The sequence below is a fragment of the Poecilia mexicana genome, unplaced genomic scaffold (assembly GCF_051168715.1).
Source record: "Poecilia mexicana isolate PSO_F unplaced genomic scaffold, ASM5116871v1 scaffold_4, whole genome shotgun sequence".
Classification (NCBI taxonomy): Eukaryota; Metazoa; Chordata; class Actinopteri; order Cyprinodontiformes; family Poeciliidae; genus Poecilia; species Poecilia mexicana.
In genome coordinates this window covers 25,065,590-25,092,690 of record NW_028263373.1, presented here as the reverse complement: position 1 = coordinate 25,092,690, position 27,101 = coordinate 25,065,590, and the positions used below count along the sequence as shown (strand labels likewise).

At 38.3% G+C, this 27,101-nt stretch overlaps 2 protein-coding genes across 2 annotated transcripts in view; one reads left to right on the top strand and one right to left on the bottom strand.

Annotated features, from left to right (window-relative positions):
* Nucleotides 1–644: 644 nt before the first annotated feature.
* On the top strand, nt 645–21,392 carry podn (podocan). The gene is made up of 11 exons (XM_015004310.2): nt 645–869; nt 3,789–4,070; nt 4,940–5,033; nt 8,925–8,989; nt 10,593–10,702; nt 10,811–10,967; nt 13,674–13,789; nt 14,437–14,650; nt 14,777–15,220; nt 15,993–16,141; nt 17,362–21,392. Exons 2-11 carry the CDS (start codon nt 3,807–3,809, stop codon nt 17,510–17,512), a joined length of 1,764 nt encoding a protein of 587 aa, XP_014859796.1. The 5' UTR covers nt 645–869; nt 3,789–3,806; the 3' UTR covers nt 17,513–21,392.
* Nucleotides 21,393–24,579: 3,187 nt separating this feature from the next.
* The window catches only part of slc1a7b (solute carrier family 1 member 7b), a 50,733-nt gene continuing 48,211 nt past the window's right edge, over nt 24,580–27,101 (bottom strand). The window contains exon 11 of the mRNA XM_088005279.1: nt 24,580–26,854. Coding sequence (XP_087861405.1) covers nt 26,594–26,854 — 261 coding nt within the window. The 3' untranslated portion in view covers nt 24,580–26,593. The remainder of the gene's footprint in view (nt 26,855–27,101) is intronic.

The following is a 27,101-nucleotide window of genomic DNA, read 5'->3' as shown; positions in this document are numbered from 1 at the left end:
ATGGAGACCAAGGAACAGCAGGCAGGTCAGAGAGGACAGCGTGGTGAATCCTGGAGGAAAAACTGTAAAAAGCTCCAAAAGATTAGAGGCTGGGGAGAAAGATCGCCTTGCAGCAAGAAAACTACTGCAAACATAAAACCAGAGTTAGAAATGGAATGGTCTGGATCCAAGAATATTTAATTCTTCCAGATTCAATTCAATTCAATAGCGCCAATTAGCAACAAGTTTTCCCTTTCTTCCCTTTCTGTGTTTATTCAGTCGAGTATTTGTTTAAACTGTTTTATGATGTGCTTAAATAAATGTGACATTAAGACTTGCTGCTCTTTTACTTGACTATTTTGTCTGGATGGTTAACCTTTTCACTTTCCTCCTTAAATAATTGAAGCAGATTTTTCAGGCAATTGGTACAACAATGATTTATGGCCCTGAGAAACTTGACTGCTTTTGAGTATCCTTTCTTTTTTTTTTGAAGAAATCTGAGAACATTTTGGTGAAGATATTTTTTTAAAACCCAAATTCCACAGTTTCTTTTTTCTATTTAAAAGAGCAAAAAACAAGGAAGAATTTGCGTTTTTGGCTGACCCTCCTCCAAACTCCCTTCCTTTTCACATCTTCCTTCCCTCTTCTCTCCCTTTAACCTTCCCTCTCTCACTTCACATCTGGAGGGGGTTCTACTGCAGATCTGTGACTCCTCGCCTGCTATGGGACAGCCTCAGCTTGGACCAGATATCACGCGTCGGTTCTTTTCAGCAAATACTGTTCCACTTTTAGGACAGCTTTTAGGGGTAAAGTAGTGTAGTAACTCTGCTGCATGATTTGCGGTTGGCTGTTATGTTGGACAGAGCTCGCACTGAGTTTCCAGAGTCAAGGTAATTCATTTATGCATGACAGTTCTGCCTTCTGGTATGTGTTAAGACAATCCAGTCAGCTAAATATGAGCAGAGCCTCTTCATAACCTCTGCTCTGCTCAGAAACAGCATGAAAACAGACCAAAGCCATAAAAGTACTCAGTATCTTTATTTTGTACTTTAAGCCCATAAATGACAACTTTTAGCAGGATATTGGTGTTCTCTTAGAGATGGCGTTAAACTTCTCTATGACCCTTGGTTGCTATGATGTTTTTATGAAGTCGTCTGTGTGCACTAAGTGCTCGCTGCGCTGAGTCTACTCCAGCCCATGTTTTTTAAGCTGTTTGTATTAGCTCTTGCCCTGCGACAGCCTGAAAAGGTTCCTTTGATGGACAGCTTTTAGAAGCTTGCCTTTAGAGCTGCTCTGAGTGCATAACAGTAGTATCTCTGTCAGAATCAGAGGATTTAATGAAGCTGTGTTTTTTTTTCTTGGAATTGCTCAAGAAAGAATAAAAAACAGCAATATTTTGCTGAAGAGGTTTGCACACACCTCACTTAAGACTTCAAATCGCAGCAAATCACTGGTGCATTTAGGAGAAACAGAGCAAAAGCCCTAACATGTTATGCTTTTGTTTCTTTAAATTAGACTTTACTTTTGGGAGTTGACCTTCTGCTACTGGTGGAGATGTGCTTATGATGTTTATTTATATATGTTAGAGACTGATACCCAGACAGATTTGAGGTGAAATATTTTAAATCAATCTGGTTTATATCCAGGCTGTATCTGTGAAAATTTGCTTCATTATAAATTTCTTCAGTTTTTCCTGTGATGTCACACTCAAGTGCTTCAGGTAATCAGACCTTTACTATCAGATAAAATAACCTGAGTAAATACAAAAAAACCCTTTCAAATGATGATTTTGTCTCTTAAAATCCATCCAAATGAACACTATGAGCACTATGTGAGAAGTATGCAGAGTACTTGCTAAATGAAGAGTCAGCTGTGAATAACCGCATTTCTTTTTGAAAATGAATTCAGCTTGACCAGAACAACTAATGCTATAGAATCAAGGAATTGTTTAAATAGAAACCTGCCTGATAACATGAAGTAGGTTCACCTGAAGCCAACAGTCGACACTCGGTCATGTAGTTGCTGGACATTTGTATTTGCACACACCTTTCACACACGGCACAGATCACCTTTGAACACCATTTGACCTTCATCATACCCCACACTGGCTTCTCCACTCTGTCCCTGCATCCTTCAGTTTGCTTTAACTAACCAAGTTAAAGTTAAAGTAACCAAATTGTGGCATACGTAAGTTTTGATTTTTAATTACTTTGTATTATTTTTCTCTGGCAGTTCACAGACTGGCTCCTCTGTGAACAACTACCTCGGAATTTTCATCCAGGAGTTTTTGGCCATTTAACTGTCATTATAGTAGGTATTTTGTAATGACAAAATACCTATTATTACTGCATTTGATAAATGCTCCTCAAAAGAATTAAAGTCAGCTGCGATTCAAAAACTGGATAGTGAAAACAGACAAGTTGAAACGAAATATCAGCATTGCCATCCGAGCTCATTTCTGCATAAATACAAACTTCTGACCAATTATACAAAGGATCTCACTGAGCTCTGTGAGAATGAGAGGAAGACTGCGTCCTGCAGGAAGATGCCATATTCGTCATGCGTCTACATTTTGAAGCTATGGATGAAGCACGTCAGAGCCTTTAAGGTCTATACAAGCTCTGCAAGAACAGAGATATTTGATTTCTCTCCCAGTGCTACCAGTAAGAAACAGCACTCTTCTGTTCCTGCAGCCCTGGTTTGGGCTGCAGGATCTCCTTCATCCAGTCTTGAATGAAGGAGATCTCAGAGCAGACAGACATACTGAAGATCAAAGTCAAGAGCTACATAATTTTTTGAGTGCTCTTGCAGCTTGTTCTTGACCCATCACCCCAACAGACCTGTGAGGCAAAGGCCTTTGAGCACTTCCTGAAAATTCTTCACTTGTTTCTTTTGAGGTATGAAATATCCCAATCAAAAAGTTTCTTTTTTTTAGCCACCTCAAGTATAGCTGACTTCTTCTTGACTAATAATAACATCATTTCAAACACGAGAATGGATTGGCTAGTTTGACAGATTGTTAGGAAATGCAGACCTTTCACTGCTTGGAAGACTTTCATTTCTGTAGTCAACCATCTTGAAGATTTCTGACATTAGGAAAAACATATCCTGCTGAGTAATAAGATAGGAATTAAACATTTTGGAATGTGTGTGTCATGATCGAAACCTGTGAGAAAATTCTGAAGATGAATGTCCAGTTTGTGACCTTAAACTGGACATCAGTTTTATCAGTTTTATCAGGCAGTACATCCACTGAGGTGCATGTACTGCCTTGCTTCATGGAATATGCAGCAGGGAAATAATTCAAACCACACAGGCAAGTCCAACTATGAATGACGATAAAAAAGAAGGTTCTGAAGTGATGTCGTCAAAGTTCAGATTAAAAACCGTTTGATATCCTGTGGCATGATGGTAAACAGGTTGGTAACACTCAAAAACCTTCTGATCTTCCTTCCAATGTTGCCGAGTTAGCGGGGTGTTTCAAATTTCCTCCACAGTGATAAAAAAAATACTAATTGTCAGTTTTTGCAAATGCCTGGTGGCAGTTGCTGCTGTCAAGAGTGGCACAAACAGATATTAGATTTCAGGGGTCAATTACAGTCTCACATAGAGTCTGGTAGGTTTGGATAGCTATTTTCCATTGAAGAAGAAAACCATTTGGGACTGCTATTGTATTTACTCATGTTATCTTTATCTGATATTTCGGTTTCTTTAATGAGATGAAACAAAACAGGAAAACAGAAGACTGATTGTTGCTTTTTCGTTGAACAGTGGAGATAACTGTTGCTGTGTATTTGCTTGTGTATCAGGACAGATCAAGAGTAGACATGGACTTTCCAAAGCATTCCATCCTGCAGGCCTTCAGTGTGATGCTCTTGGTGTGGATGCTAGTACGTTGCCAGACCCCAGTGGAACCTGAGGAAGAAGAAGAGGAAGAGGCGGTAAAGGAAGCTGACACTGCAACACTGGTAACAACTGAATGCCCTTCAGAATGCAGCTGCACAACAGAGGGAACAGTGGACTGTGCAGGAGTTGACCTGACAGAGTTCCCCGAAGAGCTGCCTGATAAGATCCGCCAGCTTTCTCTACAGGTCCCCCCCACACACACATGCACATGCACGCGCGTGCGTGCACACACACACACACACACACACGCACACACACACACACACACACACACACACACACGCACACACACACACACACACACACACAGTTGTGTTTTTGTGTCTTGTGGGGACTTTACATTGACTTCCATTCATTTTCTACAGCCTAACCCTTGCCCTATTCTTAACCCTAACCCTATTATATCTAACCCCTAACCCATAAACAACACTTCCTCTTATGGGGACCAGGATTTGTCCCCTCAAGAAGCAATGGTCACCACAACCCCACAATGTCAACAGAAATATGTTCCCACAAGGGAACATGTTTCCAACTGAAGAACAAAACTTCTTCTCTTGGGGTCTGGGCTTTGGGCCCTGAGCAGTTGGTCCCCACAACATGGCAGAGTTAGGAAAGTGGCCATTGCTTTGCATAAAATACAAGACCACACACAAGTTTGCATTTCTACCCATACTAGTCATGGTTGGGGTTAATCCAGACAATTTCCCATGACCCCAATCCTAACCTTAACCTAATTCACACCTTACTTCTAAACCCTGATGCTAAATGTAAACAAAGGGGTCTCTGTATTAGGACCAACAGTTGGTCCTAATACAATGTTTGGCCCTGATAAGGCTTATCTGTTTTCAAAAGATCCATAAATACAGCTAAACAAGTAGTCACACACACGCACATGCACACACACACACACACGCACACACACGCACACGCACATTGCTCATCAATTTCAGCAGTACACCTACCTATTCATAATCTGAAATTATTGCTCAGAACACAAAGTGCTGAACTTTAATCTGCCTTTGTAAATGTTGCGTATTCTCTTCCCTGATGGCAGAACAACAAAATCAAGGAAATAACAGTGGAGCACATTTCCCATCTGCATCAGCTCGAGACTCTCAACCTCCAAAACAACTGGCTCACCACAGAGGGTAAACACAGTAACCAAGACTCAACACTATGCAGGAACTCTGTGTTCACTGGGGAGGGAAACTGCAGACATGGTTCCAAGGGCATATTAGAGACAGAGTGGAACATTTTATCAGTGCAGTTTTTTTGTAGATTGGCTGACTGAAGTAAATATCTTCAATATGCACCTGTCAGTAGCAGAGGAATTGCTACTATTTCACTTGTTGCCTGGTTCAGCGGTCTGTCCCAATGTGTGTTTAATTCCAGCAAATAGTCACATACAAGAAATAGATGGCAATGGATGGAGACGAAAGAATCCATTTTTATTTTTTTTGACAGAAAGGTTTCTGAAGTGTTGTTTAAATGACATGGGGTATTGAGTAGCAGGCAATACAGAAACTTAGAAGGCAAATTCTTAAAGCAGCATATTTCTTCCTTGTGAAAAATGTCATGGTTGGGGTTATTTTGTATGCCTGGTCCTGGATCAGATGTAGAAATTGGGTCATAGGTTTAACCCAGCCATTCATTAAGATTTTTAACCACAAAAATTGGCTTCTAAGATTAATATTCAACATTAAGCTTACCTAGGAGTGTGTTAATCCAGATTACTTCAATTTAGTTATTGGATTTACTTCAACTCTGCAGCCAGGGAGCCAATCTGCTGAGTCAGCATGAGACAGGGTATAAACAAACTTCCAGTTGGTTACATGGTGAGACAAATTGCGTTTCCATGAACTTAAAATTGTACAAATTGAAATTTAAAAAAAAAATGTGCTAAATGGAAACATGCCAATTAAAAAAAAACAAAAAACAAAACAAAAACTTGATGTTTTTCAATAAAGGTTTTTTTGCGCTAGGATGACGTGTTTTTTCAGCCATATAAAAATAGATTTATTTCACAAAACTACAATGGAAATACTTTTCACTCAACACATGTCACATATGACCAATAGCCGGATGTTACTTCTGCTGAAAATGACAAAGGAAGCAGCAGAAGGATGAGTTTTTGTTTTTTGACTTTTTTGTGTGGGACAATAAACAAAAACACACTGGCTCACCACAGAGGGTAAACAAGTAACCAAGTCTCAACACTTTGCAGGATCTCTGTGTTCACTGGGAGTCCTGTGTGAGCCCTCACAGCACCACACAGTTCATAAAAAGTTCTGTGTCATGTTGAATCCTTCTTCTGTAAAACCCACGACAACAATTTCCCCAAAATGCTGCATATGTAGCTGCCCCCAAGTAGGCGGGGCTTGTTGCTCCAACGCCTGAATAAGACGCCAACTTCTCCACTGATTGGCTGATATAGGATGAGTGCCAGCACCATGGCTTAATTATATCTCATGTAGCTGTTTACAACCTGTGCAGCCATGATTTTTAATGACGTATTGCATGAACAAGCTTATTCATGTATGATTTTCTTTTTATTTCTTATTTATTGGAGACACTACAATTGCAAAAGTGTGCTTTAGCTGAACATAGAAGTTTTGCACACTTTTGTAGAGTGAGAGACAGAACACACAATTGTACTTTCACTTAAGGAATATTTACAGTCTTTAATGACCCCAACAATTGTTTTGTGGACTGTGGGTGAAATAATACCTGGAAAGTATTCATGCATTCATGGGAAGAATGTTCAAGTTCCATAGAAAGAGTCCTCGACCAGGATTCATCAAGCCAACTCTATTTTTATTTACTTAAAAAATAACAGTGATGAAAGTGCTAAACTAAAAATAATCCATAAAATGAACTAATAGAACCTTTGAATTTTTTAAGGCAGATCTGACATGCATTAGAAACACATGTAATAATCAAATGTAGAAATAAAATACAAGTAAAAGTAATATCAAAAACATAGATATGAGTAAATAACGAAAATATAAAAATGTAATAGGACTTGCTGGCAACTGTTTTTCTCAGTGTAGAACACCATATGAAATATTGCTTGTAAAAGATATGAGTGCTCCGTCCCTCAAGAGTTGTTGTTCAGGGCAAAGAAAAAACTTCTGCCAGACAGAGTCAATAAGTTTTATAGCCAAGGACAGAAGATTCACCTAAACAAACAGACTTTACAAACTACAACCCTTAAGAATAACCTTCAGGGATGACTAGGTAAAGTTTATTCAACAAAAGAATAAACTTTTGTAAAACGTTTTGTGAATAAAGACATAACATAATTTAGGTGAATAATGTAATGTGAGAGGATGTAATAAAATTTCTAACACTCAATCCACAGCAGATAGTTCACTGTGCCATCAATCAAGCCTTGGTGATAACATGGCACTGAGTCTTTCAGCTCACTGTGTCATCATCAACTCAATCTTCTCCGGATAATTGTATTAATTCAGCTGCAGTAAAGGGTTTTAAGCATTGATGGTGTGTTTATGGTCATGCCACAGCAACTTGATTAGATTTAAGTCCAGACTTTTGACTTTGCCACTCCAAATGATCTGATTTGGTAACATATGAAAAGCTCAGATCTGGACTTGTTGGTGTGCTTCGAATCACTGTCCTGCTGTAAAACCCAAGTGTGCTTGGATCGAGAGAGGAATATTCTCTTTCAGAGTTTTCTCATAGAGAGAAAATGTCAGAATCCCATCAAAAGGTCAAAAAGAATGAAAGCCGCCACAGACCATCCTATTACAACTGTCATGTTTGACTCTCCTTATTACAATGTCCTTTTTCTATAATGTCGTGTTAGGTTTACTCTAGAAGATGTTACATAATGCACACATTCAGTGTTTTTTTTCATATATTGTATTTTCCGGTTTATATGTGGATTTTTCTTCAACCACCAGGGGGCTTTTGAGCAAATGTGAAACTTACTTTCCCTCAATGGAATATAGACTCGTCAGTCACCGTTTCACTCACGGTTTTTTCCATTTGCATTCTGGGTAAAAATCTATCAAAAAGCGCGAATGTGTCGTCGTCTACCCCCCCCCCCCACCCCCGCTCGACAGTTTCAAATAGAGAACAACCCCCCCCCCACCCCCTCGACAAGAATTTTTTGGTTTTTTTTACTGCAAAAACTAAGACCGGCCCCCGACCACAGAAAGGAACAGCTATGTGGCCCTCGCAGGAAAAAGTTTGGGGACCCCTGCTTTAGAAGTTCTTTTGAGATGTTGGAGTAACGTTGGTCTACCAGACAATCCTGGAATGGTTCACCACTCTTCTGTGTTTTCTCTGTTTGTGGATAACGGCTCTCACTGTGGTTCACTGGAGTCTGAATGCTGTACAAACGGGGTTGTAACCCTTCCCGGTGTGATAGACATCAGGGACTTTGTTTCTCATCGGATATTGATTTTTTTCTTTTAAATAGGATTTTATGTGTTGCTTTTTCAGATCTTTTAGCCCACTTCATGTTGTTAGGCAGGTTGTTTTTAAGGGATTTGTTAATTCCACTGACAAGAAGGCGTGGCAAGGGAAACAGAACTAAACAAATGTGGTTAATCACAGTTAGTCAGTTATTTAAAAATTAGATCTTCATGTATTGTCAGGGTGGTTTGGATAGGATTGCTCCTCTAATGAATGAAATCATCTTGAACACTACATATTCTATTTAGCTTTATCTGATTTTGAAATTGTGTGATCTGAAACATCTAGGTTTGACCGAAAAACTTGCATGCATGTGACATTATGATTTCATAGGCAAGATTAAGTATTAAAACAGCTTTGATCTCCAGGTCTTTTTCTCTGTGGCCCAATTTCAAAGTGATAAATTATGAAGTCAATTTTTTTTTTAAGTAATGTTGGATATGTCATTTTTATAACAGTTGAAGTTGATACAGTTACTTGATTGTGCTATTAAATGGCATTATGTGCCTGGAAAATACATATTACCCCTCCTTTCGGACAATGCAATGAATTTTTGGCAGGCATATCTATATTAATTCACATTTTTGTCTATTTTTCAGGCCTTGAAGATGAAGGTTTTGAAATGCTTGAAGAGCTGGCTTATTTGTACCTGGCTAACAACAAGGTGAGTCATATGCAAGAATCTAAAATGCCCAGAATTATCACACTGCACAATGGCACGATTGTTTCTTTGCTCTCAAAACATTTTGTTGAGACAGACAGTAATAGCTTACGTATTGTGTTTTAGCTGGTCAAAGCTAAAAATGCTACTGACCTTCCTGGACAAGGCGAGTGAGAGAGAAAGGATGGGCAGATTTGTGTGTCTAAAGGGACAAACAGGAAAACAGAATGCAGGAAGAATAGAGGATTTTTAAGAGCTCACTAAGCCTCAAAGACATCCCGTGTTACTTTAATACATAAACCATGTTATTAAGGAGAAAGCTCTAAATGAATGTGTAATCTCAAAAATGCTTCTCTGCTTTCTATATTCATTTGACAGATTTTAGCATTTGAGAGTCTTATATTATTGAAGAGATACATCTTTTCTTTTTAACTATGATGATGTTCAGAAAGAAAAACTTGTTTGTTATATAGATTTACTACACATAGAGGGAGATATTTTAAGCCTTTAATTATTGGAATTTTGATAATTACAGGTTACAAATAGAGTTAAACCAAGATTCAGTTTTTTTCTCAAAATGTTTTTATATCTTCCAAAAAGTTAAATATTGTAAACTTTATCCAAGCAATTTATATATAAAACAATTGAATGGAAGGAAAACACTTCTTTTGCTTGGAAAACCTGCTAAATGAAACCATTTTACATGTTACATGCTTTGAGGCATACATAATAATTAATCGCTTAGGGGTAACAACATTTTGATTGTTGATGTAATTTGATGAGAGGTCTCAGAGCTCAGAGGCTTCTGGGTAATCTGGGCTGTGATTTAGATCAGAAAAATAGAAAAGGAGATGTGGAAAGAGACTTTTGGCTTCAGGTGTAAGACATTAGGGAAGGTGGAGATTGCATAAGTAGTTGGAGTTTCCATAAAATGGCAGAAATGAAACCAGGAGATTACGATGCATGCTGGAAATGTGACAGGACCAATAGAAGGGTTATCATATTATATAATATGCAACACTTGTTTTCAGAAACTGCGTGTCTCATGCCATCATCAATCAGAATTTGATTCAGGATGACTTCTTGGAGAGTAAATGCAGTCTGGATCAGACTGGAAGAATTTTCACCTCAATGTATGGATTAACCTTATATTTTTATTATGCAAATGTTTGAAGCACCTCTTTTCTTATTTTCTTTCTTCTCCCTGTTCAAATCTTGTTTGCTGCAGTTCTGTTTGTAGATTCCTAAAATCGCTCTCTCTATTGACACTGAGACGGCCTCTTTCACTCCCTCTACTAATACAAGTGGCCTCTTGTGCTTTTGGAAGGAAGATCTAACAACAAACAATTTACAGTTCTTTGTCTCCAACAGCTTAGCCAGAATAAGGCATTTAAAGCATTTCTTATTCAGTATTCAAAAATTTATCCTTTATCTGATTCTGAATAAATTGTATCTTTCAAGCAAAAAAACAAAACAAAAATAAATCACACAGGCGGCTCAGAAAACATGGCAAATGGCCAGTGGTGACAATAAATACATGTAAACCACATAGAGAAAAATAAAAAATAAATCACAATATTTCATTCAATCTCTGATGTGCTTGTAGCTCTCCTCTGCACCAAGAGTCCTGCCGCCGTCTTTGGTCAGCGCTGATTTTGCTGCTAATCAGCTCTCCAGGATCTACCCATACACATTTGGTCATAAACCAAAACTAAGGTACCGACATGTCTTATGTGTGATTATACCTCTTTTTATTTCAGGTACAGTTAGTAGAACATGTCCTGTGTGTGTGTGTGTGTGTGTGTGTGTGTCATGACTCCATAGGTCTGTGTATCTCCATAACAACAAGCTGACAGATGAAGGACTTCCCGATAACATGTTCAATGCTTCTGACACGCTGGAGATCCTCACCATATCCAGCAACTTCCTGAGGGTCGTTCCCAGCAATCTGCCAGCCAGTCTTCTCCGACTTCATCTGAAGGTCTCACACATGCAGCAACAACAATAATAGTTGGACACAAGCGATTATAATAACACACTAGAGCATATTTCAATTAATACATGCATTTAATCTTAGGGTGCCTTTTCTCTGGCTGAAGATAGATGTACTGCAGTCAGGCTGAGCATGGATGGTCTCTGGTGAGGCCTTTAATTATGAGAGCAGTGGGTGAATGTGGTTTATTGGCAGAAATGTTGGGTCTTACATGACAGATGGTAGCAGCAGCAGTGACCACGAATCCAAAATTGTTACTATGCAGATGATACAATTTCCTGTTATTATCTTTATTAGTAGTAATGCATCATTTAGAATTTCTCAGGTTTGCATTTCATGTTTTGTTTTTGTTCATTTAGAACAGAATTAGCTTAGATGCAGACAATTTAGCAGCTAAATGTTCTAAAAGGGCAACAAGTAGTTTAAACATTGGAAATCAAAACTCTTCAAGGGAATTAATGTGAAGCTATTGAATCTAATCATTATCATATTATATTCCATATTTGATTTAAACAACTTTTTGCATGGTGCAAAAAATTTGCTCATAAATGCACTTGGTATTGGCATAAATATGTTGGAATATGTCTAGGTTTGTGTTTAGCATATTATTCTTTATAATGGGAACTGTATGCGTCACTGCTGTCCTAGATACATGGCAGCCTTGACCTCCACATACTGTCCAACTGGCTCGTATGGGTACAATCTATATCAAAAGCCTATACACCTCAGTTACAATATATCTCTTACTGTTGTTGTGTAAAGTATCTTGCACAGTTTAACTGAAAAGCACATTTCAGAAGAAAGAATATAAGAAAATGAAATAAATTCAACAAGCTCATTGCATAAGTCTGTAGAGTCGAAGTTAAAACTTAGTTGAAATACTTTGGTTTTTATTTTCTATTGGCATCCTACATTTTGACTTGGAAATATTTACCCAGGCTGCTTTATACCTCTTGCTTTGTGTGGACATCTTTGTCCACAGATCCGGACTTGAATTTAAAACTTTTATTTAAACCATACTTTTCCTTAGCCTCAGACTCACTTTGATGTTGAAAGTAAAATTCATCTTGCTCTGCAACTTTCTAGCATATGTAAATGTTTTGGATCAAGAGTAATTGACTGTTCAACACTTCATACACCTTGAAAAAACAAGTCTAGTCTGTTGCCTGATTAATGGAAAATTTAAGGGTTAATGAGCATCTTTGAAGTAAGAGGAAAAACTATTTCAACAGATAAGTACGGTAGTGGCTTTATCATGTTGTGTTAGTGTTATATTGCAGGAGGGACTGGTGCACTTCATTAAATAGCACCGTGAGAAAAGAACATTATGTAGAAATACTGAAGCAGCATTTCAAGAGTTGAGTCTTCAGCACAAATAGGTCTTCCAGATGAACAAAGTTAATTAAGGACAACATGTTAATGTTTTGAACTGAAAATCAAAAACCTCTGATATTTGTTCCATAGAAGTTTGCAGAACCAAAAGAGAGCAAACTTACAAACCTCACTAAACTAAACCAGAAGAAATGGGTCAAAATTCAAAAATTGTTGTGAGAAGCTTGTAGTGGGAAACCCAAGGAACATAAAAATATCTAAGAAAATTATATTTCTAGTTATTTAGAACATTTGCAAATAAAAATAATTATAGCAATCTTTATTGATGCTTATAGACAGATTTAATATCAGACAGAAAAATGGTTCTGTCTATTTATATAATATATATAGAAGTTTCTTAGTATGAGCCAGCTGGGGTTCGTGTTTCTCTAAAGCATTCTATGACCAACACAGTAATTAAAATGCAGAACAAGACACTTAAAAATCCAGGACTCCATCTCAGTCAAATCAAATCCTGAGGCCATGTCCGGAGCCACTTCTTGTTTCCTGCCTCTACGCCGTCTCCTCCCGTCATTGTTCTTCTTCGCCTTCTTGTGCTCTTCTTCTTTTTCTTGTTCCTTTTCTGCTCATTTCCTTGTGTGTTAACACATCACATTTTTTCCTCATCTCTTAAAATCTTGAATATCTTTCCTGATGAAGCCACCAGGTGTTTCCCATCAGTGGATATTTAACATGATTAATACGTCAGAATAAAAAGACTTAAGATGACATAATTTAGTCTGGTTTTTATTCACATCCTAAAAATCTGGCAGGTTTATCTTGGTCCTGTAAACCTTTTAGATCCAGAGTTTATCTGTGCTTGGGCTTTTATGTAAACACCAGCTAGTAATCCTTCGCTTTGACTGTGTTTTAGAAACATCTGTTAAACAAGCCAGAACAGAATTAGGGAAAAATGCCTGTAAATATGCAGCAGATGTTTCCTGGAATAATTTTTATTTAAAAAGAACCTGAAATGTTTGGAACTGGATACAAAGAGAAAGTTTTAATAAATTCTAATGATTTTTTTTCATATTTCGCTTATTTATTATTATTACTGTTTTATTTGTTGTAAGTTCAAGTGTTTTGAACCCTTTAAATCTTCTTGCATGTTCCTGCATGATCTGGTGGGGTCGTCATGGTGAGACACAGTAGTGATGTGAACTGGAGAAACTTTGCTTGCTGAGTACTTGAGCCTGGCAGGATCATGACTGACTTCACGCCAATAGAGTTTTAGTTAATTTGCCCCAGTCCAGCCACTTTCTGCCAAAGGTTGTGGAGAGGATATCATTTTATTGATCAAGAAATATTTCTTTCATGCTACAGAGTAACAGGCTGGAGAAAATTCCAACAGGGGCCTTTGAGGACTTGCGAAACCTTCGAGAGCTTTATCTCCAGAACAACCTCCTCACCAATGATGGGATGGACAACGAGACTTTCAGGTGCGCTTAACATTTTAGTCACAAAACAAAGCAATTAAAATATTTCACTTTGTATTTTCATAACTAAAATAAAGAACACAAAAGTGTGTCACACAACACAAATAGATCATACCTCAAAATGTACACAACTAACAAGTCCACAGCATTCCAAGAGGGAGTCTGTACTGTGAATGGTTTGGTAATGTGATCATCAGATCTCAGATCTTCCTAAATGAACAGCACTGCTGGGCAAAAGACTTTACCTGATCCAAAATGAACCGATCTGCTTGTAAAATTATAACCACCAGCTGCAGATATTTAACATTTTGGTCAACATTTATCTTTGCTCTATAGAACAAGGATTTAATAAACTGTGCAGTTTCTTAATGTTTCTTCCACTGTCACCATAAACACAATAGAATCGATATATTCCACTTCAGCAAACTTACCACTTGGTGGTCTGAACGGTAGTTGGTAGTTGGTTAACTGCCAGTACATTTAGCTAAAGCTGCAGGGGTAACTGAAGTCTCCTGGTATACATCATCCCTTGATCCTACTTGGACAAAATTTGTTTTTATTACTATTTTCAACTCCCAGTGTGCATTTCAAGCATCTTTAAATGCAAACCTTGGAATTTGCATGATTTCCCTCCTCTTCTGTTTCCACAGCCAGCTGAGTAGCCTTGAGTATCTTGACTTGTCAAATAACAACCTGAGCGTTGTTCCTAAGGGTTTGCCTCGCAACCTGGTGCTGCTGCACCTGGAGAAGAACGCCATCCGCAGCATTCCTGGAGATGCTCTCATCTCTGTGCGGAACATTGAATACCTGCTTCTACACAATAACAAGCTGCGCTCCCGCTCTATACACCCAATGGCCTTCCAGGTACTTTAAGGAAACGTTGATCATATATTAGATGCTACTCACAAATGTGTAATGGCAGTGCATATCCTCAAATGCACTGCATAGCAGCAGTGCTCTTCATTCATTTGAATTGCTTATTTCTCCTAGGGTTTGAAGAAGCTGCACACTCTTCATTTGTATAATAACTTGCTGGAACGAGTTCCCAGAGGCTTACCTCGGCGAGCCAAGACTCTCATGCTGCTCCACAACTTTGTTTCTGAAATTGGCCGCAATGACCTGTCTTTGCTGTATACCCTGACTGAGCTCAATCTGAGCTACAACAAACTGACCAACACAAAGATTCACCGTGACGCCTTCAGAAAGCTGCGCATACTGGAAACTCTGGACCTGTCTGGAAATGCCCTTCATGCCATACCCCTGGGCCTTCCGCACAGTCTGAAGGTTCTGGAGATCAAGAACAACCAGCTCAGTGCTATACCATATGGAGCCCTGGCAGGAATGCAGAAGCTGCAGAAGTTGATCCTGAGTGACAACAAACTAAAACTCAACTCAGCTTACCAAGGAGCCTGGATGGAGCTAAGTGCACTCACAGTGAGTGACCTGTAGAGATACTGGTCAGATTATGCTTAGTAACAGGTCTTGTAACCCTAGTCTATTACCTTAACATAGAAGGTTAAAACTTGCAATAGATTATTTTTATTTATATTATTTGTTTTAAATGAGACTGTGAAAAAAAATCTGTGAAAAAAATTGAGCTTCATTGCCTCCATCCTTGTCATCAGATCTGCAGAGATACACCGCTTCAGAACCTAGCAATCAGAATCATGCTCGTGTATGCACTACTCACACCCTGCCCCTTGTTTCTGTTATGCTACAGCTAGATTCCCTCACCAGAGCCTGCCATGAATGCTAGGCTAGTTAGCATAAGTCACTGATGTTGGCAGATAAAATGTTTTTCAGTAACATTAAGTTGCTGAAAAACTTAATGTTACTGAAATGTTAATTCACAGTGCTAATACCTTCCTCCTGGCTCTGATTGGTTGTTTTTGACTACAGTAGGACAAGGTAGAGGAACTTGATTTTTTTTCACAGATCATTTGTCTTATGATATACTGTCACAGCATACTGACAGGTGTACAAAATATGCTAAAAATATTTTTAGAAAAGTTACATACTTCAAGTGTGACAAAATGCAAAAAAAAAAATAAAAATGATGCAGAAATTGCCTCCATTCATCCATCCATCTATCATCTATCATCCATCCATCCATCTGAATGGGTTACATGTGATAGTGGTATATGAGTAACATTAATTTATTTTGATATGTTCCTTTTTGATGATGTATTTATTATTATTATTTTAGACACTAGACCTTTCTGGTAACCAGCTAACACACATCCCATCAGACCTTCCTGAGTCTCTGGAGTATCTTTACCTGCAAAGCAACCGGATCTCCAGTGTTCCTGCTTCAGCCTTTGAAGGCACTCCAAACATTAAAGGCATCTTCCTTCGGTAAGAGACGCACAAACATCCTTAACCTTTCTCACTCAAATCCATTGAGTTTTGTATGTGTTGAACCTGAAACATGGCCGCATCTGCATGCTTAAAAAAGTAATTAAAGACACAGTATCTGCACTAATGTTCTCATTCCCTGGTCTATTTGTTCACCTTTGATCTAAACTCATGGATGTGTTTCCGCTGGCAGGTCATTGGTGCTTTCTGAATTATAAACTTAGATAGACCAGATAATGAATCAAATCCACTATCTGGATAAAATAAATTATTTGTCAACTTACAAATAATTCAACACTTATTTGTAAGATCTACAACATTCAGCGTTTACACTTGGAACCATTTTCCATTCTGGAGCTGTTTTTGGTTTTAGTGTTAATGAAATGAGATTTTTCCTCACATGGACGACTTTCTGTGTGCGCCGCTCTGTCGCAAATCAAAAGAAAGCACTGTCTGTTGCGCATTCGGACTTAGCTTCATTTTGTAGAGTACCGTAACACAGGATCTAATCTCTCCAACTCCACTAACTTGAGTGCATTCAGAAAATGTTCCACTTTGGTTTATTCCACGTATTGCTGGCTTACCGCCACAAGCCCTGCAGCTGAAAGCAGCGGTCAGACAAGAGTTAAGAGGTTTTGAACATGTGCTTTCAAGGTATTTGTTCTGGTTTGGTTTCAGTGTGACCTTAACCTTGTTGCTTTATAGCTACGCTTACGAGCTTTGACCCCTCTCGGGATGCAGGTTTGCCATTATTGTCATATCAGCTGCTGCTCCAGTTCTCTCCCCTTGCTTCCCTCCACTTGCAGTATTAAGCACATGGTCTGTACCAACTGGAGTGTTTGCAGCAGGAGGGAAATGGAAATAAATGTTGTAATATCACAGAAATCACTTGGTGATGGATGATTAAACTCATGGATAGGCTGTGTAATCGGTTTCTACACATGCAAGTAAATGGAATTGATCTCATACATTTCTTAAAAATACTTTGAGGTAACTCAAGTCAACACTTCAGTGAGTAAATAGTGCAGAACAACAAAAACTAATTTTGTTCAACAGTTGTAAGAGATGCTCACAATTTGCACCCTTCTGAACTGATTCTGGACCAGCATCACCAGACAGATCTGTAAATTTAAGTTCTTCTGCTAAGTGAGACCTTCGGCTTCAGCAGAGGAAGTGCCAATTTTACAAACTAAACCGTCCTTCCTGTCTTTTGTTCCAAGGTTTAACCGGCTGTCTGTGGACTCTGTAGACGAGAGCTCCTTCGCCCACCTCGTCAACTTGCAGGTGCTGGACTTTGGGACGGGAAACACAGAGCTGTCCTCAAAAAGAGATGAGAAAGAAGGTGGAGAGGTGATGGAACAGGAAACATAGAGAACTGGACTGCATGTTTCAGACAACAGAACAGGCTTTTAAACAGGACGGAACCTGTGAATGTTTTTGTTTTGTTTTCTTTTTTTTATATCTCTATCTTTAAATCATGCTGAGATGCAGAGCCACATATTTCTGGTGCAGGATACCGGATGGAAGTTCATTTTGTTTAAACTGAACTTTAAAAATTGCTTTTGATTTTTCATATTCAATCTTTATCTTTAAAAAAAACTGAAAAAAAGAGAAGAAAGAAGGAATCTCTCATATATGCATCTGAACACCAACTTGGGAAGAAACAAGAAAAATGAGTCACTTCCTGTTTTCCTCTTCATTTTTATGTCATTTTGAAAATGGCTGCTCTGTCAGCAATATTACCAATGCAATCTACTTGGATTTGTGAAAGCAAATATAGCAACCAAAATACTCATTTTGTTATTAAAACCACAAAAACAGTTGAATCAAACATAGAAATCAGGGACATAATTCCATATTATTGTTCCTGGATATTTTACATAGCTAATTACAGACCAACACAAACCTGACAAGATTTGTTTTGATGTTATTATTCAGCAATGTAACAAAAGTCTAAATGTTTTAAGTTATTTTAAGCCAGAGTAGTAATAAAACAACTACAGAGTAAGATTTTTGTGGTTGAGCAGCAGCCTTTCATTGTACTGCCGACCTCAAATGGACTCATAGATGTGATCTTTTAAAGACTGGTGGACTTTCTCCCAGTCAAAGGTTGTGTGATCATAAAGTATAACAAATGTTCTCAGTATGTCCATGGGTTCAATTTTCCTACTTGTAAACCAGAACATTTGATTTGCAAGACCCAATGCATCAGGGCCGTAAGGATACACACACTCTGCTTTGAAGTCCCGGTTTGATATGGGTTTGGTAAAAGAGGAAAAAATGACACCAAATGCTAGATTAAACTACACCTCGGCATAAAATAACCTTCAAAAACAGACATGGAGAACCTCTCCTGCACTTCGGATGAAAATGGTTTTGCTCAACAAGTAAAGATGATTTATTACCTAATGATTTCTCTTTAACATTCTAAGCATTTAAACAATTTTCATCCAAATTAATCTCAACAGTGCTCTACAGACAGTCTCAAACAAAAAATTGAAAACTGAACAGTATCTAATTTTCTGAAGAAATAGTCAAATAAATTACTAATTAAGATAAGGTCAGCTTATCAAACCTTATCTTAGTGAAAAACAAAAGGCCACATGGAACTGAAAAATCTGAGTCCAAAAATACTTTCATAACATCACCTCAAAACAGCATGGCTTCCTGCATGTCATCATGAATTATTATCAGTCAATCATGCACTGCTATGGTGTGGAGTTCTTCAGATTTCTTCTCCATCTGCACGTTTTCTGTGGCTGGTATTGAAAGAAAACAATCAAAACCATGCACATACTCTCCTGGGTGACAGTGGTGGCTGCCTTTAAAATAAATATTCTTCAGCTGATTGTATGCCCCAGTCAATATTTTATTACATTGTAGTATAAAATAAATTTGGTAACACTTTATTTGAAGGGGGTTGAATAAGACTGTCATGACACTGTCATAAACATGACATAACACCTGTCATGAACATGAATAAGCCTTCATGAATACTTATGACTGTTGTCATAAAGCGTCATTTGGTAAATTATGACACTTTTAATACAAAGTTGACATTATTCAAAATGACTTTATGACAACTTGACATTAACCAAGAAATCATTACTGTTTAAACTTTACCTTTAATAACATAAAGTTACCTAATTTTTAAAGTGCAATCAGTAATACTTTTATAACAAATTTATATCAGTAATGATTTCTGGGTTAATGTCAAGTTGTCATAACAAAGACATTTTGAATAATGTCAACTTTGTATTAAAAGTGTCATAATTTACCAAATGACGCTTTATGACAACAGTCATAAATATTCATGAAGGCTTATTCATGTTCATGACAGGTGTTTATGACAGTGTCATGACAGTCTTATTCAACCCCCTTCAAATAAAGTGTTACCATAAATTTATCTAGATAAAATGTCTCCTTTCTCCAACGAGAAATGGCAAAAAGGTAAATGGACATATTGGATATGTTTCGGCATCTTTATATGCTCAAACTAAGCTGTGACCATGAGTTTAGTTGTAATGTAGTGCTGTGTAATCCTAACCAATCAAAGTTAGTCACATTTATCATTTTAATTGCAGCCACAATTAAAATGATAAATGATCAGACTTATGCCTCATACATAGCCTGAAAAACATTTCGATATCAGCACTGATCTGAAGCCAGAACCTCTTTAATGTTACACTAAATGCAGCCAATGACTGACTTCTGTGTAAAAATAAATAATGAGCTATGCATGTTCTTATTATTTTCAGTATCATGCTGTATTTTTGGATGAAATAATTCAATCAAAAGAAAAAAATAATAAAACCCTTACCAATATAGCTGAGGAAAACGTTCCTGCTGCTCTTCCTTTATGCCCCAGCCTGTTTTCCACCAAGATATCAAATATTTCCTATCAAATTAAAATGCTTAACTAACATATAACTTTCATCACATTACTATGAACACAGTCACTTGCACATATTGTAGCCTTGTATCGTCACATAGAGTATTACAGTTATTCAAAAAAGCAATAAATCATTGAAAACGATGAAAAAAATTGCTGTCTGTTTCCTTAGAGTCAGCATAATCTTCTGGATAACATCGCTGCAGGTTGTCCTACAAACTGAAAGTTGTTTGACGTACAATCATTTGGTCTCACTGTGCACCAAGTGCCATGGTGCTTCATATCAGGGGCAGAGGGGGTTGTGTATAGCCAAAAGAAAGCACAGAGGAATGTCAACATCACAGAAGTCAGGTGACTTGATGAGGAAAACTGAAACTGTGAAACCTACTGTTGGTCATAAGACTGAAAACCTGAAAGCAGTTTGACCTTATGTGTGAGCCAATCGCTCAAAGTAACTGAAATCTTTCATGTAGGACAGTAATTTTCTGCTGTTTCAAGGCAATCTTTTCAAGCATTCCCTGTAATAACCCCAATAATCTAATGGACACTGTCAACAGCGACTGAACGGTAGATGTATTCATTTCTAACTTAGTGAAATTGCTTGTCCATGAAAAACAACAGAGATTTCATGCGATGTTTTGACAAAGGTTTAGTTGGAGCTTCAGTATTTGTACATACTTTGGGTGAGTTCACACTGCAGCCTGAAGTGACCCAATTCCGATTTTTTGGCAATTCCGATTTTTTTGCAGGGGCCGTTCACATTGCCAGAAAATGCGACCTGTATGCGTTCTGCAGTGTGAACGGGCAAACAACCTGAAAGTGTCCCGCATGCACAGTAGAGGGCGCAATAGCGTCAGCGTTCTCAGTGTTCTGCCAACTGCCATAAAAAGAAGAAGTGCTCAGTGATTGCGGAAGTAAACATGGAGGCTAACGGTGGAGCTAGCTTACATATTTGAAGTTGTCCCGCTGGAGCAGCATATTAACAACTTAATCCTCATATAGTCTGCCGTGTTTGTTGTTTTTCTTCCCGCTTGCGCGTATCAGGACGCAGAATAGTGAGATTTGTTGAGAAACAGTGACGTTCAGTTCGGATGAATGCTACCTGAACTTTAGGTCGCATTTGAATCAGATACGTATCGGATATGGGTCACATTCGAAAAAGAATCCGACCTGTGCTGTTCACACTGCCATGAAAAGATTGGATACAGGCCGCATTACGTCAAAAAAATCGGAATTGGGTCACTTCAGGGTGCAGTCTGAACGCACCCTTAATGTACTAAAGAATAACATCAAAAACTGTGGCATGTGTTTCTCTAAAGAAAAGCATGTCACGTCAATAAAAACAGTTTGGCACAGAAATGTTTGTCTTTGTTTGAAAAACATTCACACACTAATGGTACCAAGCTACCTGATAGTAGCCACAGCAGCCCTGGGGCAGTCTGACAGAGGAGAGGCTGCCAGGCACCGGCCCCACCGGGCCCTCTGAGCAACACCAGCACAAACTAACACCGTAAAAAACTGGAGATAACATCACAATCAAACAGGTATGATGGAGCAAAAAAATTGAAAGCCAGAGAGTTTCTAAGAGACTCTGCAGCTCAAAGATCATGCAGCAAAAACCTTGATCTCCACTGCACTACGAGGATCTGGCTGGGAGATCTGGCATTTTGGACTAACTGCAGACAGTGGAGAGTCGACTGATCCAGTTCATAATATGAGTTGCAGTAATCTAATCTAGAGATAACAAATTAATGTAAAAGATTTTCAAGGATTTTAGGAAGAATGTAAATCCTGAATACTGTGGACACTTTCTGAAATTTCAAGGAACTACCTAAAAACACTCAGAGACTCCTGACAGTGGAGGAGCAATGGACTGTTAAGGGAGACAAGAAATCAGTTTGAATCGGAAGGTGAGATCATCAAACACAATAACTTTGGTTTTGTTGTCATTAGGGTCAGATAGTTTTGAGTTAACCATTCTTTAACACCCAGTAGACTGTTTAACAGAGACTGCAGTGGGTCGAAAACCAAAACTTTGAGACTAACAACTTTTTTCAGTCCTTAAAAAGGTTAACTAAAAAAATCAGCATTTTCCAAAATCTTGGTTGGATAAGAGTAATTTGTAATCTGGAAGGTGGCCTGTAGTTCAAAGAAACATAAAGATCATGATTCTTCATTTTGATGACTGGCTGCATGCTTGAATACAACTGGTACACAGCCAGATGACGAAGAGGTGTTTAAAATGTCTAAAATGCTAGGTGAATGACATGAAGAGTCTCATCGAAAAGATGGGAAGGGAAGTCTTGTGGGAAATTGGAAGGTCTCAAATAAAAGAAACAAAACATTTTGTTTAAACTGATGAAAAACAGCAGAGCAATCAGAGAGCACAGAACTATCTAAAACAGACCGAGACTGAGAAGACCTTAGCATCCATATTTTTCCTACAAAGTGATCCAAGAAAGTGTCACAATGTTTATGGCCTCCATGGAAACAGTGTCACAGGGATTAATAATTAAAAAGAACTTGAGGTTTGAGACTACTAACAAAGATCACACTCCATAAAAAGCAGATTTAGCTAGATATCAGAGCTGTCACATTCCTCTGATCTGTAGATAAACAGCCATGAAGAATTTACTTTGACACTTGGAATTTGTTCTTCCATCTTTTCTCTGTAAGAGCAAGAGAGGATTCATTCAGCCAAGGCTGATTGGGTGGTTTGGCTCACTTAGGCCTCAGAGGAGCAGCAGAGCCCAGAATGTCAGAACATGTCAAGTTATAAAGATCAATTAGCCCTTCAAAACTGAGATCAGCACAGGAAGAAGTATGAGGGAGTGTTTTCTGCTCAGGGTAGTGATCAGGGCTGTACAGTGGTAGCTAATGTGCCTCATGCATAGTATGGACAGAGTATGCTGTACTGGCAGCTGTTAAATAGCCTGGTGGTCAGAAAGCTGCAGCCCCAATGGTTCCCTCATCGTTGGTAAGAAGAAGGATGGGAGTAACCGCCTGTGTTTTGACCACAAGTAACTTAACCATAAGACCTGCCATGGTGCCTTTCCTCTACCAAGAATTGAGGAACCTTTGGGCACTCTGTCAAGAGTGGTTCTTCACCTTTGATTTAACTAGTGGTGGTGACCAGGCCAATGTGGGCTAACCTAATGAGATGAAGACTGTCATCCGTAAGCCTTTTGAGTTGTTTGAATTTAACAGAATGCTATTTGGACTTTGCAATGCCCCAACACGTTTCAGCGACTAATGGAGGAAATGTTTGGGTCTCAAAATTGTCAGTCTCTTGGATGACCTTAAGGTTCTCCTTTCCTCTTGATGTTCTCCCTTCCTCAGTCGATGAATGTTTGCATCGTTTGGAAACTGTGATGAAGCCACCTGAAACAAGAGGGACTAAAAGAGAGGCTAAAAAAGTGAATTCTTCAGGATTGTCCAACCAGTGTCCCAGAGGTGCAATCCTTTCTGGGGTTTGTCAGCTACTATAGACGATTTATTGAAGGCTTTGCAAAATTGGCAGCCAACAGCTAATAGCTGATACCTGGGGTTGTCAGTGGCAACGGCAGTTAGGTAACCATTGATCAGATGATTGTGGATAAGGCTTTGAAGACTCAGAACCACAGAGAGGAACATGTTCAACTACTGTTCCATGAAAAGTGGGCAATGAGAGATACATTTCAAGACTATTTACTGGGCCAGCAATAGACTATATGGATGAGTAGCATCTCATTCCCCTGCAAGGTGAGTCTGCAGCTGCTTATTAGCAGGCCAGCCAAGTCCTCAGTTTTAGTCTTTCCTTCTTTTACATTAAAATATTTGTGTCTTATAAAGTTGTGACCACTTTTATCTTTATTTTTTCTATAAATTGTGAGCCAAATAAAATATCTGTTATTTCTTACAAGTTTCTCTGTGTGAAGGTCTGCTAAAATGAGCACTGGATGTTCTCTTACCACAAACTACACTTTGCGTTTGTACCACCGATCACTTGATTCACTTTGAACAACCAGAGCAAGGTTGTGTTTCTTCATCTCTGTCTTTCTTGCGTAATCCGCGTTCCATATGTTTGAATGTTAATTTCTACTCTAGGTTCTTGGCCTTCAGAAGCTTTTGTGTATATGAAAAAAAGACAGATGATGCAGCGGAGTGAAACCAGTGTGTGTTATGGCACACGTAGGTCTGACTTTCTTGTAAGTGTTTCTGGCTTTTATGTGAATTGGTTATTAGCCATTAGCCATATGCACAACCCTGCTGTAGAGGCCCAGTGTGCACATCCTGCCCCGGTTTCTATATAACACTCATGTTCGGACATTGCAGCTGAAACTATGAATGCCAGTCTATTAAACATTGAGAGCATTTTTTTCACCACTCTAGCAGAGAAAAGGATGATTAGTAGATCGCCCTTTTCCACTGGTCAAAAGGAAAAGGGTGATCCACTATTTGCCTTTTTCCTTTCTGATCCTTTCTGAAACAGCATTGGCTGTGGACATAATCTTTAATATTGGAGAAACACAGGCAGCAGCTCAAATAAACAGACACAAAAAATATATATAGACAAGAGTTAGGAGTTTATTTGTGTTGTAAAAAGTCTTATTTATATTAACAGTTTTGAGATTTGGACTAAACAAGTGAAAGTATTATTTTTAGACTGGTTGTAAATGTGTTTTTTTCAGATTAACCAATAAGATCAGCCAACACTTCACCTCTTGTAAACAAAATGACTTTTCTGTCTCTATGATGTAAGTAGCAAGCAAAAAAAAAAAAAAGACTTTGTTGTTAAGATAACATTCGATTTATGTTAGCCCCAAACCTTGATTGCCATGATGTGCTTTCCGTTCAGCCTTGCACACTTGACTGTTTCTTTTTTACCACCTCATCATTTCTGGAAACATTTCTTTATCCAAATTTCTTTATGCTTATCTTCAGCAACTTCATTGAATGTTGTGTTGTTACAGGGAGGCTGGGTAATTGTGAAAGCTGTCTGGAAATGTTCAACGTTAATAGTTCATTGAAGAAATGTCAAAAAGCTCAAATCCAAATAAAGTCCCAAGTCTTTGTATATGACAAATTTAATGACTTTTGGCTAAACCTGATCAAATCAAAATGTCTTTTTTCTGCACATATTAGTTGAAACATAAAAAACAAAATCACTTCAGTTCCCGTCCTTATCAGTCAAGGACCATAATAAGGCAAAACCATTTAAGTTTACCTTTTCATCACCAAGCTTGAATGTACGTTCTTTTGCATGAAGGTGGTTCTGTAAAGCATTTATGAAAGTCAGAGTTTTTCCTGCAACTGACAGAAGCAGACAAACTGTGCAATCAATCTGACAAATGCTCAAGAAAAAAATGGTCAAGGAGTTGAGCTGTAAAGTGCCACAGAAAATTTTAAGTTTGTTATGAAGGAAAAATTGTCTTTTGAGAACCCAGTTTTAGATTCTAGTACCAAGATGTCAGTAGCATTTCAAACTGGCCTTTCATGAAAAGTGAGAGTAATGTCACAGTATTTCTGATACTCAACATTATTCACTGTAGTTCCAGTATGATAACACTGGTGAGGAACAACTCATCATACACACACGAGCACACACACACACACACACACACACACACACACACACACACACACACACACACACACACACACACACACACACACACACACACACACACACACACACACACACACACACACACACACACACACAGACTCTACAGAATCCTTCTCTTGGTGCATTTTTCAGACAAGTGACTGAACTGAACTATCTTAACTGAATATACAATTGCATCAGTCAATATCTGACTCTGAGACAGAGACAAGTTACCTCACAATGTGCTCCAACCAATCATTGTAATGTTCTTTACATGTCATTGTATCGTTGTAAACACGTTTTCACTGTGTGAGCGGAACCGTCTCGTCACTTAGGAAGCTGCGAATTGGAAGGAACAAGGAGTGACTTCTTGTGTGTGAGCATGAAAACCAGTCCTGGATCAGAAAAACGATGCTTAAACATAATGGCAATGGAGAGAAATGGTTTTGCAGTCCTTTTCCTCGCAATGAAGAAATGCAAATAAGAAGTTTTTAAAACCCGACAGAGTCAGAATTGAAAAAATAAATAAAATAAAAATATCACAGCTGGAAAACAAACTCCATTCACCACACACAACATGTAATTTGTATGAAAAACTTATGTTAATTTATTCTCCACTAAACCATATGGACCAGACCTTTCCTCCACATAAAAACTTTCCAGACGATTTTTCCATGTTTCCCAAGGTGTGACTCTGGCCAGTGTCTACTGCTCACAAATTCTGACCTTTAGAAGAACAACTTTTTGTCATTTCTTTTGGCATGACCAGTGATGCAGTATACAACAAACTAGCTAGCTAGTTAGACAGACAGATTACTAGCTAGCTGGATAGCTAGATAGACAGATAGGTAGATAGATAGATTTTGGTACTGCAGGATATAAAATACAATATTGATGCCGTTACAAGTTTCCTTTGCTTCTGGGCATCCATTTGTCCAAATACACTAATATCAAATGAAATTGCACTCAGTGGCTATACATTGGTCTCAAGGCCATTCATGTCAATAGTGCAGTGTTCTTTGCTCTTCTTGAGATATCTTGGAGGAATCGGAGGTTTCTTTTTGTCTGAAATCTGCTGAACACCTTCCTCAAGCTGCATTAGTCGAGCAACATCAGGAGGGATGAGCTTGTGTTTGACTCCTGAGGAAGGCGGTCGAACGTTCCCATTGTTGTTGTGGCAGTTCATTGTGGGTGGGGGATTCAGTGGGATTTTAGCCTCACAGACCAGAGGTACCTGTGGACAGGACATTAAAAAAAGTACTTACAAAACGCAAAACAAACAAAAAAAACAACAGTTTTTGTTTCTTTTTGTTTTGATTAAACACCTCCAGAGAATTGAACACAGCAAAAATGAAAATCCAACTGAAAAAAGTAAAGTTTTAAGCTGAAACTTTAAAAGGAAATTCAACCATCAATACTCAATAGAAATGTGATTACAAATAACCAGACTTTGACTGAATCATTGTTTGTTGATAAATGTT